Raw genomic sequence first — 15,417 nt, 5'->3', positions numbered from 1 at the left:
TCTGTGTGAAATGCTTTTTAAAATGTGAAACCCTAGGGAAAATCTGAGACATGAATAGTCTTAGAGATACAATCATTTTTAGAAGTCCCTGGGTATACTCATGGATAATGGGGGAGCATGGCTCAGGTAAGTCAGAAGATAAAAACAGTCCTGGAATTAAAATTTTGTGTGAGTAATTTACAAAATAACTAAAAGACAATGAAGCTAACTATAAAAGTGCTAGGACTCCTTTTTGCCTGTGATGACACAACTAAGAAATAAAGCAATCAAACCTAAACACACAGGGTTTCCAGAGTCTGCTTCTGAGCTACCTACTTGGATCTCACCTTGAAATGAAAGAATAATCATCTTGGTAACTCTAGGGGGTCCAGTGGTGAGGACAATGCCCTCTCACTGCTGAGGACCCCGGTTAGATCCCTGGTGGGGAACTAAAATCCCTCAAGCCACGAGATATGGCCAAGAAAAAACAAAAACAAAAAATAAAACTATTGAATAATAATTTGGATGGAGGGTAGGAGACAAATTCAGGAATCCAGACCCAGCACTCCAGGCGATCCTTTTGCTTGGTAGAATTCCAGAAACACTAGTATAGCCTTTGTGACCTAGAGGTTAGAAAGGCCTCTTACAAAAAGCTCATTTGTCCTCAAAACAACCCAATCAGGTGGATCACAATCCTCTCATAAGGGTTGTCTGTTCTGGGTAGTTAGTCTTTTTATATAGCGTGAAAGTGTCTCTTAGCCAGAGAGAAAGACATTCTTGCTGCAATGACTTCTCAAGCAGAATTAAATGTCACTGAAAATGGGCTTCCCAAGTGGTGCTAGTGATTAAGAACCCGCCTGCCATTGCAAGAGACGCAAGAGACTCAGGTTCCATCCCTGGGTCAGGAAGATCCCCCTAGAAGAGGGCATGGCAACCGACTGTAGTATTCTTGCCTGGAGAATCCCACGGGCAGAGGAGCCTGGCAGGCTTCATAGGGTCACAAAGAGTCGGACACGTCTGAGTGACTTAGCAGGAGCAGCAAAAATGCTGCAGTCAACTCCACATCAAATTAGTCCCTGCCTCAACCCCTCCCCAGCCTCCACACAAACATCCTCCACACAGACATCTCTCTCACGATGACAACAGTTCCAGAAGTGGGCACCGTTATCTCTCCCAGCACGAGATGACAGGGAGTTTCTACTCCTCTCAGAGGATTCCCAACCAAGGTTTCTTACAAACTGCTGATCCCCAGCGTCTAATGACTCAGGGTCAATTTGGCTCAAGACCCTCTTTCTAGAATCTGGGTACAGCTGCCAAAGAATTAATGAAACTAGACCTGACCCTATACACATAGTTTCATTGTTGATGGTGATGCTTTCTGACAGCGGAATTCTTCTGAAATATATCTTGCTTCAAGACAAACCAGCGGCTGCCACCTCATTTCACAGAGGTGTAAAGCACAGTAGGTGAAATAGTGGCCATTCAGGACTGAGTTCACACATATGAACAGCAAACTCTACTAACACACTTAACAACCTAAAGCTTGAGTGAGAACCACTGTCTGAGAACCTTAGGTGATAGCCATCATTCTCCTTTGGTTCTGCCCAGCTATTTCTGGGTAAAAGCTCTGTTTCTCTCTCCTTAACTTCCGGAGCCAGATGCTAAGATGCAAGCTTGGATGTGGAAACCCTTCTTCCAGAAAGCCCTGACAGACTTCCAAGCAGCCAATTCCTTTACCAAATCATCCATCTTCTGTAAAGACATGTCCTCAGTCTGTGATTTTCTTTTTTTTTTTTTTTCCTCCTTCTAAAGTCAAATCAGAGTTAAGTCAGCCACCTATTTTTCTTTCTTTTTTTGGCCTTTCTCAGCTAGCAACTTAATGATAGGAGTTTATTATAAGCAAAGAATCACTTCAATGGCATAGTCATTAAGTTGTCAAAACCGAAGTGAAAACGAGATGAAGCCAATGGATAGGGAAATGTGCTGTGTGCTCAGTCACTAAGTCGTGTCCGACTCTTTGCAACTCCATGGGCTGTAGCCTGCAAGACTCTGTCCATGGGATTATCCAGGCAAGAACACTGGAGTGGGTTGCCATTTTCTTCTCTAAGGGATCATCCAACCCAGAGATTGAACCTAGGTTTCCTGCACTGGCAGGCAGATTTTTTTTTACCACTGAGCCACCTGGGGAGCCCAGATAGGGAAATAAATAATCCTTTAAGAATAACCCCCCCCCCCACCAATGGAAGGAATAATAAAGTTACTGCTACATATGATCTAGAGAGAATAACCTTAGTTGAATTTGGTCTAAGAACTATTGAATTCCCAATACAGAAATGACTCCAAAACTTAGGTTATAGTTCTTAGAAAATTCCCATTTATGTGCAATAATATACTTTAGTGACCTTAAAATGCATGAAAAACTACTGTCTCCTCGTTTAGACAGTTATTCCTCTGAGATCAATGTGTCTCTTAAAACCAAACTCTGCCTTCTCATTCACATGCTGGAGTAACAAACAAGAGCTGTGACAACAGCCTGAAGTTATGAATGAGCAGTTATTTGTGAACACGCTTGTCAAGACAGATGTGGAATCTGTCAGTGTGGTGTGGGTTAGATAGGGAAAGCCAAATGAACTGAGCCAAGGTCAAAGTCACAACATTTTTCTTTTTCCTCCTTGAGACTGGAAAGATGCTACAGTGCTTCCTGAAACTAAGGTCTCCAAAAAAGCAGCCCGAGTGTTACTCGGGCTCATGGTTGCCTCGTGACCCTCCTTTCCAAAACACCACGTCTCTTCCTCAGGAACGTCCTGCTTCCTAATGACCCATGTGGAGGCCGCGAGGAAGGCCTGAAGGAAGAGCCACACTCTCTCTGTGGACAGAGATGCGTGCCACATGCCAGTGTGAGAGCAAACAGCTGCCTGAGGAGGCTGGAAATGCATCCGAACTATTTCCAGAAGGTCTGGGCTTTGCAACATCCAGAAAGCATTTTCCATTTGCTTTAAGTTCCTCAAGTTGTTGTGATTAAAGGGGACATCTAAGCCCCACATTTCTGGCTTATCAGGCAGAACCAAGTCCAAAGGCTCATTTCTGAGAAGGAGGGGATGGGGTTGGTCCACAGAGAAGAGCTTGTGGGCCCAAGAAGGCATTCCCCTCCTTCTAACAGCTCCTGATACTCTGCTTAGTTGCTTCACTTGTGTCCACCTCTGTGTGACCCCATGGACTGTATGTAGCCCACCAGGCTCCTCTGTCCATGGAATTCTCCAGACAAGAATACTGGAGTGGGTTGACATGCCCTCCTCCAAGGGACCTTCCCAACCCAGGGATCTTCCCAACCCAGGGTCTCCTGCATTGCAGGCAGATTCTTTACCACTGAGTCACAGGGAAGCCCCCTAACAGACCCTAAGCCCAGTAAACTTGGTTCCCTTGGGACAGCAGTGTCCTCTCACACCAATGAAGTGGTTTTACTCGGTTGCTCCAGGAAAGCCAGGATGCTGCGTCACTCAGAGAGCATCTTACTCTAATGACAGCTGCTCCTGCCCGAGTGTGGCCTGTCCTCTCCGACAACACCTCCTCAGTTTTCATTTCCTCCTCAAACCCTTTGCAGCAACTTCTCACCACCCTCTCCCCTTCTTCCCACCCGTCCTCCTCTGGGAGACTTCTACCCTGTAATGGCATTTTGTTGCTGAAGTCTGTTGCTAAATGAATTGCCTGGGACTTCCCCAGCAGTCGGTGGTTAAGACTTCGCCTTCTAATGCAGGGGTTGTGGGTTGGGTCCCTGGTCAAAGAGCTAAGATCTCACATGCCTCGTGGCCAAAAATCCAGAATTTAGGGAAAAAAAAAAAAGAAGAAGTAATACTGTAACCAATTCAATAAAACCTTTAAAAATGGTCTGCATTTTTTTTAAAAGTCTTTAAAAATGTTAGAAAATAATAATTAATAAATAAATAAATTGCCTGGCAGTGAAGAAACCGCTGTGGCTGGTTCCTGATCATGAACGTGAGATGAGGTCCAAACATCTGAAGGTCCTGGCTACCTTCTCAACAGAGCCTCTCACCCGGGGAGGCGATGAGACAAGGGACCTGGGAGAAGGGGCCGAGCGTGGCCCAGAGACAAGCTGCCCAGAAGCCCCCTCGGCATGTTAGCCTTTTATGAACAATATCCTCCCTCATCCAACCCCAACCTTTGTTGGATTTCAGCCTTTAGGGCCCAGAAAGATAAAGAGGCAAGTATTATGTAACTCATACGCATATTCAGAGAGATCAGTTAAAATCATTTCAAAAAAAATTTCCCTAGAAATGTACAGGCCCTTGCAACACCCTGAGATGTCAAAAAATAAATAAATAAATAAACCCTGATATTAATGCACTGAGCATGCCTAGCAAGACACTCCAGCTGGGAGGGATCCAGGATGCAGATCTCCTGTGCCAGAGGTGGCTATTGCCAGTCAGAGGCTCTGAAAGTTTACTAAATAGAAACGTTTCCTGAGGGCCGATATCATGCCCCCTCTTAATTTTATTTTCAATGTGTTTCCAGGACAGAGCACTCTGCTATATACACATGGACTGCTACTCTTGCAATCCACAAACATGACTTCCCTGATGCTAGGTATTTTTCACATTTTAATACCTCTAAAATCCCAATGATCTCTTAGAAACAATGGCATGTTACAATTAATGAGCGCTCTAAGTGGCATATGAAATTACAGACTGTCGCTTCAGGTGTGTCTGACTCTGTGACCCCAAGGACTGTAGCCTGCCAGGCTCCTCTGCCCATGGGATTTTCAAGAATACTGGAGTGGGTTGCCATTTCCTACTCCAGGGGATCTTCTCAACCCAGGGATCCATATGAAATTATGGTGCATTGTGAAATCAGTGGTGCTTGAGATTCAATGCATAATAACTGCCTGCAAAGCAAGCCTATTAAATGCCAGAAGTAGCTACACTGGGAATTTCTTTGCACATCATCACCCATCCTCCACAATCCTAGGGGGCAGGGCACATCTTCATTATGACAAGTGAACAAACTGAGATCAACTTAAGTGCCAGGGCTGTAGCCCCACCACCAAGCTACGGATGGCAGAGCCAAGATCTGAATTCAGCAGTGTGCGTTAAGTCGCTTCAGTTTTATCAGACTCTTTGTGCCCCCATGGACTGCAGGCTGCCAGGCTCCTCTGTCCATGGAATTCTTCAGGCAAGAATACTGGAGTAGGTTGCCATTTCCTCCTCCAGGGGATCTTCCCAACCCAGGGATCAAACCCGAGTCTATGTCTCCTGCACTGGCAGGGCAGGTTCTTTACCACTAGCGCCACCTGGGAAACCCCTCAGCAGGAAGCAACTGAAATGTCCCTGAGGCAGTTTGAATAACTTGCACTGAGACAGTCAGGTGGCTCACCCAGACAAGACCACGTTTTAACAACTTCCATCGGCCTAGAGTAGGGCTGCTTGTCTTTGAAGCTCCCTTTTCCCTTTCCACCTCTGAGACTGTTCTGGTGCAATTCCCTTTTACTTATTCTCTTTCTTTTACTTATTGGGTCTGTCTGGCTCTCAAGCCTGTGCTCATTAGACAACACCATCCTGCCTTACCCAATCCATTTTCAAGAGACAAGATGAATCTCCTATTAATCAAATTTAGAAAAGTTTTGCAAAGAAATCATGGCAGTTCAAGATGAAGACCAGGAGACTAGAAAGATCACAATATTTGTATCAACTACCTGCAGAGATAAAAGCAGAATGTGTTAAAGACAAGAAAAAAGACCCAGGGCTGTAGAAAAGGATTCAAAAATATAGTGCCTTCTGGAGGGGAAGAATGCAGAGCTTCTAGGAATAGAATTCCTGCCAGGAGAGGAAAGTCACCACCCTTTCAGGGATGTTCTATGTCAGTTTTCAAGAGGGCAGGAAAAGTCATGCTCTCTGTTTCCTGATCTCTATTTAGGGCTTCTATTACTTATACCTGACTTCCCTGGTGGCTCAGATGGTAAAGCGTCTGTCTACAATGCAGGAGACCTGGGTTCGATCCCTGTGTTAGGAAGATCCCCAGGAGAAGGAAATGGCAATCCACTCCAGGACTATTGCCTGGAAAATCCCATGGACAGAGGAGCCTGGTAGGCTACAGTCCATGGGGTCGCAAAGAGTCGGACACAACTGAGCAACTTCACTCACTATTACTTATACCTAAAAGCCTGACTTTCAATAAGACATCGCTGATAGAAATAGTTACAGCCATGTCCTCAGATGTTGCAGGGAAAATACTTGAACAGACTATACAGGGTTACTTGTGAGAATGAAATATGTGCACACGTATGAAATATTTAAAACTATGCTTGGCACATAGTGTGTACCCGCTGAGGGTTAGCTTTCATCATCATCATTATCACCAGCATTTTCATTCTTATCTGCAAAACTGGAAACAGGAACTGGGTGGTTCTGAAAGGCCTGGTATTGCCTTTAGCATAGGAACAAGATCCATCAGGCATGGTTTCCCTGATAACAGAGGTAAGATTTCCATCTGTCCACATCTCTTGGTCTTTCAACTATGCTTTCAACTCATAGATCTTTCTTCTGGTGACTTAGTCTTATTCTCTAAAGGGAAACCCTCATTCATTTATTAAGTATTGGTTGAGCAAAAACAATAAGCTGTAAGAACATAGCTAAGTCCAAGTGGGTTCTTGTTCTGAGGTAGGTCACCAACCGATGAAGACAGGTCAGGACACAGCTAGATTTTACCTACAGCAAAAGAAAAGAGGCTGAGATAGAGATGAGTATCAGTACTGTGAGAGTGCATACAGAGGAAGAGCTAATTAAATATGACGAGGAACATCAAAGAAGGTTTCATAAGGAGATGGCACTCATTTAACCTCAAAGGATGCTTAAAGGTGTTAAAAGATGGCTCTCTAAGTGGAAGAAACAGCATAAACAAAGGCCTAATGGCAGGAAAATAAATAGCCCCTTTGGGTAAAAGCAAAGAGAGTGATCTGGCTGGAGTGTAGTTTTCATGGGAGGATTTAGTTGGGGGCGGGATGCTGATCAAGGAGGAGGGACCAGACCCTGAAAGATCTTGGATGTTATCTAAGATATCTGAGATCTTATCTACAAAGCCAAAATTCTCAAGGCCTTCCTATATTAGGATTAGACAATGATGGGCCTGCTAGATTACCAGCCCTGCCAGTCTCTGTTCCCACCCTCTTAGGTGCCAAAAATCACCTAAGGACCTATCCCAGGGAGCCATGGAAACAGATCCTCTGAGGGAAAGTTACAAAGAAATGAATGAGATGGAGGTCCTGAGACATCCTGGGCTGGTGGGAGTGGTCCCCAGAGTGTTACTTTTAATCACATCAGAACACCTCTAAAATATCTTTTTTATATCTCATAACCAGTGGCATGTTATAGTCAATTTTCAGTGATGTTTCTTTCTTCAGGGCACATAAAAAAAGGGTTCACTTTAAAATCAACGGTCTTTGGGAATCAGTGATTAATAGGTACTCTGCAAGGAAGGTCCACTAAGTGCCAGAGGCAGGGTTTGGGACTTCTTTACACAGGTCATGGTCAGTCTTTTGCAACCCTAGGAAGCCAGCATCTTATTCATCTTTACAAATGAAGAAACAGAGGCATGAGTCAATGAAGTTCCCCACCCTACACACAGGTATTCCAGAAGAGAGAACAGGAAGGCAATCTAGAGCCTGTGGGGAAAAGGTCAACGGGGAGAGTTTATGAAGAGCTGAGGCCACCAAGCCCATCTGGCAGTAAGGTGGTGGTCACAGCACAGAACTGTTCTAACCTACCGGAGGTTAGAAAAGAAACAAAACCTGTGACAACCACCGAAACCGACTTGTGGTTGCAGCGTGACTCGAATTTCTCTCAAACACAGGATGGAAGCAAGCTCTGCAGTCTAAACAAACCCATCAAACAGTCCCTAGCATGTGATTAAAGTGAAACTACCTGGAAGACACTGAATTCCTAGGTCAACAACTATCCTTGTTTAAAGAAGAGTAAAAGACAAAGCACACCATGTGGTTTCAAAATGACAGTGGAAACTTTTGTTTATCTCGGCCAGAGGCACGTTTCATCAAGCTATTCAGCATGGGCAGAGTAGACCCACCCTTCGGCAGACAGGGAGAATGAGCACATTTGGGAAACCCACACCCTCTCTCCAGGGTCACTCAAGACGGGAGGTGCTGCAAGAGGAGGGCTGAGCAGTCCCGGAAGTGCTCCATGAGGAGGGCTGAGGGAGCTGCAGCCAGAGCTCTTCCCCGCCCTGCTCACCTTAATACTGGGCTTCCCAGGGGGCGCTAGTGGCCAAGAATCCCCTGCCAATGCAGGAGACATGTAAGATGAAGGTTCGATTCCGGGGTCCGGAAGATTCCCCTGGAGAAGGCAATGGCAACCCACTCCAGTATTCTTGCCTGGGAAACCCTATGGACAGAAGAACCTGGAGGGCTACAATCCATGGGGTTATAAAGGGTCAGACACGACTGAGCGCGCGCGGGCACGCACACACCCACCCCCACCCCTTAATACTGAACTTGTAAAGGGGTGGGTGGGACCAGGGAGGGAGAAGGATCCCCTAGTCCCACCTTGGTGGTCGGCTTGCACATCTCCCTCAGGGGTAGTCTCCTCCACTCTTCTTCCCTAACCTTCGAAAAATGCAGCCTGAAGTGTGTTGTAATCTCTGGGCAAAGGCCTAGCAGTCGGTGACCTCCTCTGTTCTAACCCAGATTTGATATGGGATCAACAGTGAGTCATTAGCCCTTTTTTCACATCTCAGTTTCCTCTAGGAAACAGGATCTGTCATTCTTTCATATCTTTTTATATGAAAGAGGCTGTGCCTGGGTTACATCAACTTTTCACTAGGGAGAAGAGAGCATTCAAAAAGTGCAGTTCCTTGAGTAGACCCCAGGGGTCGCTGTGGAGACACAGGCGGCTCCCGGAGCCTCTGCCAGGTCAGCGGGTCCCCACCTACTCCTCCAGCTTGACAAAGCCCAGCCTCCATCCGGTTGGTAGGGACTCCTCAGAAGAGGAGAGCGGCCTCCCTTGGCAACAAAGACACCCAACTGCTTCAGTTATAACCAGTGTATTTCTTTGAGGGTTTTTCCCAGACTGTGAAAAGTAAAAGAAAGAAAAGAGGAAACCCTGGAAGAGAAGAACGTGGCCTAAGTTAAATGTGACCACAATTAGGCACTAGAGTTAGTACAAGCAATGATGCAATTCAATACAAGTGGGAGAATTAAAACTTGGTCTGCTGTGTATTAATAACTCAGTCATTGGGGAAGTCTAGGGAAGAGGTTCAAGTCTGTCTCTGATCTCTGTGTCTCTCTTTTTCACACACCCACACACACAGAATCTTCAAAAACGAAATCCCTATCACTTGGCTGTACACCTGAAACTAACACAATATTATAAATCAACTATAGTTCAATAAAAGAAAAAGAATCCCTGACTGTCCAGCAAAAATACTACTATATTCTAGCAATTGCTAGTGTTTTCCTTCACTGGTTGACAGTCCAGCCATGTATTGGAGAAGGAAATGGTAACCCACTCCAGTATTCTTGCCTGGAGAATCCCATGGACAGAGGAGCCTGGTGGGCTACAGTCCATGGGGTCGCAAGAGTCAGACACGACTTAGTGACTAAACCACCACCACCAGCAATATATACATAGAAAAGATATACCCATGAATAGAGTGTTAAGTTGCACCCCTGCCCCAAATCATAGTGCTACTACTGTGTCCATTCTATGTTCCATGATTTCACTTGGCAATTTACAGGGGAAATAGAAAATGAGATTGCCTGGTATTAAATGTTTAGCATTTATGTGAGTCAATTACAAAAGAAACCTCATCATGATATCTCCAGCTGTACAGTTGAATTTATCTAATTCAATATGACAGAATAAACCAACATGATTATTGACTTTCTTCCGTTGCGTAGCTTGGAGATTCCACTCTTCCTGAACATGAGCTGCTTATTTTCCTTGCAAGGAAAATCCAAGATAATCCCACACTTCTTTTTTCTCTGTCCCGACTAACATCATACTGCTGCTGACTGAAGTTACAGATGGGTGGGGTGACGCTACTGCTCAGGCTAAATGAATGGCAAGTTTTGATGCCTCTCATTGAAGCCCTTTAAGACCATCATAATATACTATATATCATACAAAAGAGTGAAATTCATGTTCCAACTTACTTAAGAAAACTTACTGATTATTTGTCTATTCCATGTTAATGTCCTTTTGAGCCTAAAGATGTTTTGTTTTTAGGTTATTACTTTGGAGGTGGTGCTACTGCAGAATTTAGCAATCCCAAATAAATCCCAGGGTTACCAGGCTTCTCTACATGGGAATTTTATAATTTTTTTTATTTAAGGGGGTTGGGAATGGGAAGAGGACCTGTCCTGTGCATTCTAGAGTGGTTAACAGCAATCCCTGGGCTCTCCATCCCCAGTCATGACATCCAAAAATGTCTCCAGACATTGCCAAACATTCCCTGAGGGTGGGAATAGCAAGAGCGGTAACATCACCACAATAAGAACCATGACACCTGCCTGAAATTTGTTACATGGGAAAGAGAGGAGAAAGAAAGAAAAAAAAAGAGTTTTGTCTCATCCTTTTTCCTTTTTTGACTGTCCAAGTGTCTACATATTTCAATTGTTAATCATTTGGATTCTTACTCCATTAAGTGGAATTACTCTTTCTAAATTTCTAAAGCCTACCTAGTACAGTGTCTTTGGAATAGATGTGCCTTGAGGTTCCAGTGGATTGTCAAAGGATGAGAAGTCTGCTAATTCTCACTGGGTAAAGTGTGGGTAAACCTTAGTATAACTCCACTTTGAGCCTTAAACTAACAGCATGTGAAAAGATCAATATGAATAAATTCAAAACTAATCAGACCCCTTCTTCCAATGTTGACACAGTATTATAACCCATACATACCTTCTTGACTAAAATTCATCCTAGGAGATTGGCACCTGGCCAGTTCTATTCATATTTACTGTATTTATATAGTACACTGGTCCAAGGATAATATTTAAGACAAAATATGCTTCAAGGCATATACAATATCTCTTATATTTTTACTTTTAAAACTCCGCATTGCTAAAAATATTCGTCTGAACTGTATAAAATGTCCTGCAAAGGACTATCAAGAATCTGTAATGATATATAGCTCATTGAGTATAATTAGAGCATATTTGTAATATTTGAGTTGAAGTCACTCCCTGAACGCTAATAAGTTGGTGGTAAAAAATGAACCAGTGATCTTTCCCATGCCTCCATCCCTGGGGCTCGTGACCCTCCTCGGATTTCCTTTGAGAAATGACAGGCACGCTCCCTCCCCACAGCAGCTTCAGAGAGGACCAAGTTAAAAGTTAGGCGGAACAGTCCTCAAGAGGGAGACTTGGTATATAAGCCAATGCTGTCCTTTCAATTTGCCCTTTAAAAAATATAGTGGAGTGATTTTTTTTTTCTTTTCTTCCTTTTTTTTTTTTTTTTGGAAGGGTTCTCTATATTCCAGTATAACTAGAAAGTGCTGGAAAATCAGTTAACCTACTTTCTATAAAATTATCCACAGTCTTAGCACAGTAGTATCAAATCTGCTATTAATAAGACTTTCTGCTCCTAAACTTCCTTTTAGACTTTAAGAAGCCTGCATTCTTTGTAGGAAAACTGATAGTGTATATTTTATCCTGTGCTGATCAGAGGTTTTCAATTTCTTTGTAGCTGGGAGTGGAAACAGAAGGGAATCCACACACCCATCTTTAATGCCAACCTCTGAAATCCTAATAATCTGAGAATTTTCCCAGTTTGGTGATGATTATGATCCTGAGTGGGATCATCTCAATTCTTGAGATTGAAGAGGGTTTGAAAGAATGAACCCTCTTGGGTAACTTGCTCTCTCTACACCTATATCAGGAAAAGATCAGACCTTCTCTGTGTTATGAAAATACCAGCAGTTCATTAAAGCTGTTGCAGGTAAACACTGAAGGGTTGGCTTGTTCTGATTCTACATAACTGCCTGCCTGCCCAAATTCCAGTAGAACGTCGCACGTGCTAGAGAAAGCAAACTGACTCAACTCCCTGTTGGATCTCAAAGATTTTGGACTAAATTACAATGAACTTTCTTTCCTAATATCTCCAGGGCTCCACCCCAGGTAGAAAGCTTTCCTTCTTCCCACGCCCCTTACCCACCTCCCCCCGCCCCGCATCACGAAGATGGAGTGTATATTATCACCACTGTGGTGAATGGTGCCATAATTACAATAATAAATTCGACCCCCTTGCCAGGATCTCCTATCTCGGCTCTGCTCTTAGACAACAGATGATCCTGCAGCAAAACAGAGGTCGCCAAGAACACTGGGGTTGTATACGTCAGCGATATTCTGAGACCATCAGATACAAGACACGGCAAGTCCCGGAACTACGACTTGTCAAACTAAATATAAATATTCAAAAAGAAAAGCACCTCTCTGCAATTAGAACCTCTAGGATAAAATTACCAAGATGGCCATATTATCTCTGTAGGCAAGACACAGAGACTTTGTGAAGGCAGCCAGAGAGTATATAGGGCATGAAAAGGGGCGGAGAGAAATGGGCAACCAATGAAAAGTGTATTTTCTTGGGATTTGGAATACGCAAAAGTTGGAGCTTTTTTTTTTCTTTCTTTCTTTTTCTTCTTCCTGGTATTTAACCCTCTCAGGTATCAATATATGCTGCTTCTTTGCTTTTTCTTTTTTTAAGAACTTGGAAATCATTCTAAGCTAACTGCCCTTTTCCCTTCCGCCCAAGGAACTCCAACAATAAATCATTTCACTTCCATGGCTACTGTATGCCAGCTGGTTTTGAGGACACTGCCCTCAGAAAAGCCAGTTTAAAAAAAAAAAAAAAAAAAATCGGCTGTCTTCTACGCTGAGATTCAGGAATGCAACGAAGTGACTGCAGGAAGCCTATGAAAGGGCAGGGAACACCGGGCTCCAGAGTGAGAAAGATAAACGATAAACGCCTAAGAAAAAGGATTTGCTACACCGGCGATTTTAAGAAGGCAGGTTTGAGAGGATTCTGGAAAAAAAAAAAAAAAACATGAAGGAAAAACTCTTTTAAACGTAGCCAGAAACGAAGCTGTCCTCTCTACCATTCCAGGTGAAATCAAAAGGGGACGTGGTTACAAGATCTCGCCTTGGCGGGGACGGGGGGATGTAAACACCCCGTCGAGGTCAGAGATTCACGAATTGAGGGGTTGGAGGTAGGTTTTTGGAGGGGTCGCCAGATCGGGTTTCGTCTTGGCGATGCTGACATTTTTCGGGGAGTTAGAGACAATAGGGAAGGCTTGCAGAATCAGCTGATAGGTCGGCACGGAATGGGGCGCCTTCCGGTGAGGCTCGTTTTGAGCCACTCTTTTTTTTTTTTTTTTAACCCTTCGTGCCCCAGTTCGGCGGGCTCCAGGCCAATCGGAGCAAAGAAAACAAACCCACCGAGGTTTCCCGGTTTAACTCGGCCCCGGGGAGTGCCTGGAGTTTGACAGAGGAGGGCTGACTCCTAGCCGGTGGCCGAGTCGAAAATTCCAGGGAAGAGGGAAAAAAAGAGAGAGAGAATAACGCCTTATAAAGGACGGGGGCGTTGTGGGGGAGAGGAAGAAATGGAGAAAATAAAGTCGCAACTCCACGTTTTAAAGCCTAATGTTCTCAAGCACACAACTGGCAAGGAGGTGGGTGGGACGGAGGACCGGAGAAGGGGAAGGAGCGAGCCGGGGACCCCAGAGGGCAGGGCTATCCCTGGAGTGGCTGCGGTTCTGGAAGCCTCGGGCAGCGCTAAGCCCCGGGGAATGGAAGCGAAGAGCGGTACTTACTTTCCGAGGGTAAGAAGGACGGCATGTCTATTTTGTAAACCTCCTTGGCGTAGTATTCCTCGTCGCTCCGCTCGCGCTCGCAGGCGGCCGCCCTCCGGCTCGCCTTCTCCTGGAGCAAGTCCCTGGTGCTGTTGTAGATGGAGATCACCTCCGGGGGGACCTCCTCGGGTTCGGGGTAGTCTTCTGGGGGGCTGGTGAGCTTCAGCTTGCTCAGGATCTGCCCGCGGATCGCCTCGATCCTCTTGCGCATGAACTGGTCCATGTCGAGCGTGCTGCAGGTAGACAGGCTGAGCGCGACCGTGACCAGATGCAGGAGCAGAAACGCGCTCAGCACACAGTAGTGCATTTTTTTAAAGGTGGAAAAAAAATTTTTTTTTCTTTTAAGTAAAAAGTAAGAAAAAAAAAAAAAACCCTAGCAACTCTCAAAGTACAGATCAGGTAGATTTTTTTTAATGCGAAACTTTTGCAAACAATCGAGAGTCAATGTCCGAGAGAAAAAGGTATCTTGCTTGAATTCCTTTCAAAAGAAAAGGCAACGTCGTTCCCCAAGTGGAAATATTAATACACGACGGGCAGGGGGAACCTGCACTTGAGGGAGTCGGCAAAAGTTTTCTTGGAGCGACGAGATGGAGGGGAGGGGGGGCGGAAAAAAGAGACGAGTGGCTATTAGGCAGAAATAAATTTAGCAGGAGGAAACGGAGTTCAGTGTGTCAGTTTCGGGTGCGGAGTGGCGAATCTGAACTCGGCTCCTCCGGCCAAAAGGGAAGAGATGAAAAGGTCCCGGGGCTGGCAGCGGGCGCGCCGGCGGGAGGGGCGCGGGCCGCGCTGTCAGAGGGGCGGCCGAGGCCGGCCGGCTCCAATTTATATATTTCAAGAAGGAGCGGCGCGGCGCGGCCCTGCCTTCCACGGCAGCGCTGAGAGCAGGAGCGGCAGCAGCTCCGGAGCGGAGGAGCGCACACGTGTGTGAGTGTGTGTGTGAGTGTGCGTGTGAGTGTGTGTGGTGTGAGTGTGGGCGCGCGCGCGCCCGGGTGCGCGCGCTGGGGGCGAGCCCGGCCCGCGGCGGGGAGGCGGGAGAGCTTCGCTCGGCGCCCGGGACTCGGCCGGGTCCGGCGCGGGCCGCGGAGGCCGCGCAGGGAGGCGGCGAGGATCCTGCTCCCGGAGCTGCGCGCGGGGGCCGACACCCCGGCCGGCGCGCCGACCCGCCCGCTCACTCCACGTTGCCGCCGCTGGCGAACGCGTCCGGCCTCCAGCTCCCTCCTTCTGCTCCTCCTTCTGCTCTCGCTCCAAACGCCAACCCGGCAACAGGCGAGCGGCGGCCGCCGCCGTGGCTCTCGCCGCCGGCGGACCGCAGCGGCAGCCCGGCGACGCGCCGGCGGGGGAGTTTTATTCCTAGCGGGGTGGCGAAGGGGTTCCCTCGGACTCCCACCCCGACCCACCCTCGCCTGGTTTCTCTCCCACGTGGGCTTTTCTCGCTTAGGGCAGCAGGCACTTGGCAGCCCGCAGAAGGTCCTCTCCTGCTTTCTCCTTTCTGCAGCCGGACAGCCCCCTCGGTTTGCTCCCGAATGGCTCGCTAGACCGTTATCCTAGCTCTCCATCCCTCTCCCAGGGCCT

The 15,417-nt window shown here is 46.3% G+C and overlaps 1 protein-coding gene across 6 annotated transcripts in view; it reads right to left on the bottom strand.

Moving 5' to 3' along the window:
* The window catches only part of TGFB2 (transforming growth factor beta 2), a 95,030-nt gene extending 79,879 nt beyond the window's left edge, over window positions 1-15,151 (bottom strand). For 3 of the 6 annotated variants that reach the window (XM_061382218.1, XM_061382213.1, XM_061382215.1), the window contains exon 1: window positions 13,807-15,151. In XM_061382218.1, the coding sequence (XP_061238202.1) occupies window positions 13,807-14,152 (346 nt within the window). In that variant the 5' untranslated portion in view covers window positions 14,153-15,151. The remainder of the gene's footprint in view (window positions 1-13,806) is intronic. The other 3 variants (XM_061382212.1, XM_061382219.1, XM_061382214.1) reach the window with 3 other exon arrangements.
* Window positions 15,152-15,417: the final 266 nt, after the last annotated feature.

The sequence above is a fragment of the Bos javanicus genome, chromosome 16 (assembly GCF_032452875.1).
Source record: "Bos javanicus breed banteng chromosome 16, ARS-OSU_banteng_1.0, whole genome shotgun sequence".
NCBI lineage: Eukaryota > Metazoa > Chordata > Mammalia > Artiodactyla > Bovidae > Bos > Bos javanicus.
Note: the sequence above shows the minus strand (reverse complement) of the source record. Positions and strands in the feature narration are given on the sequence as shown.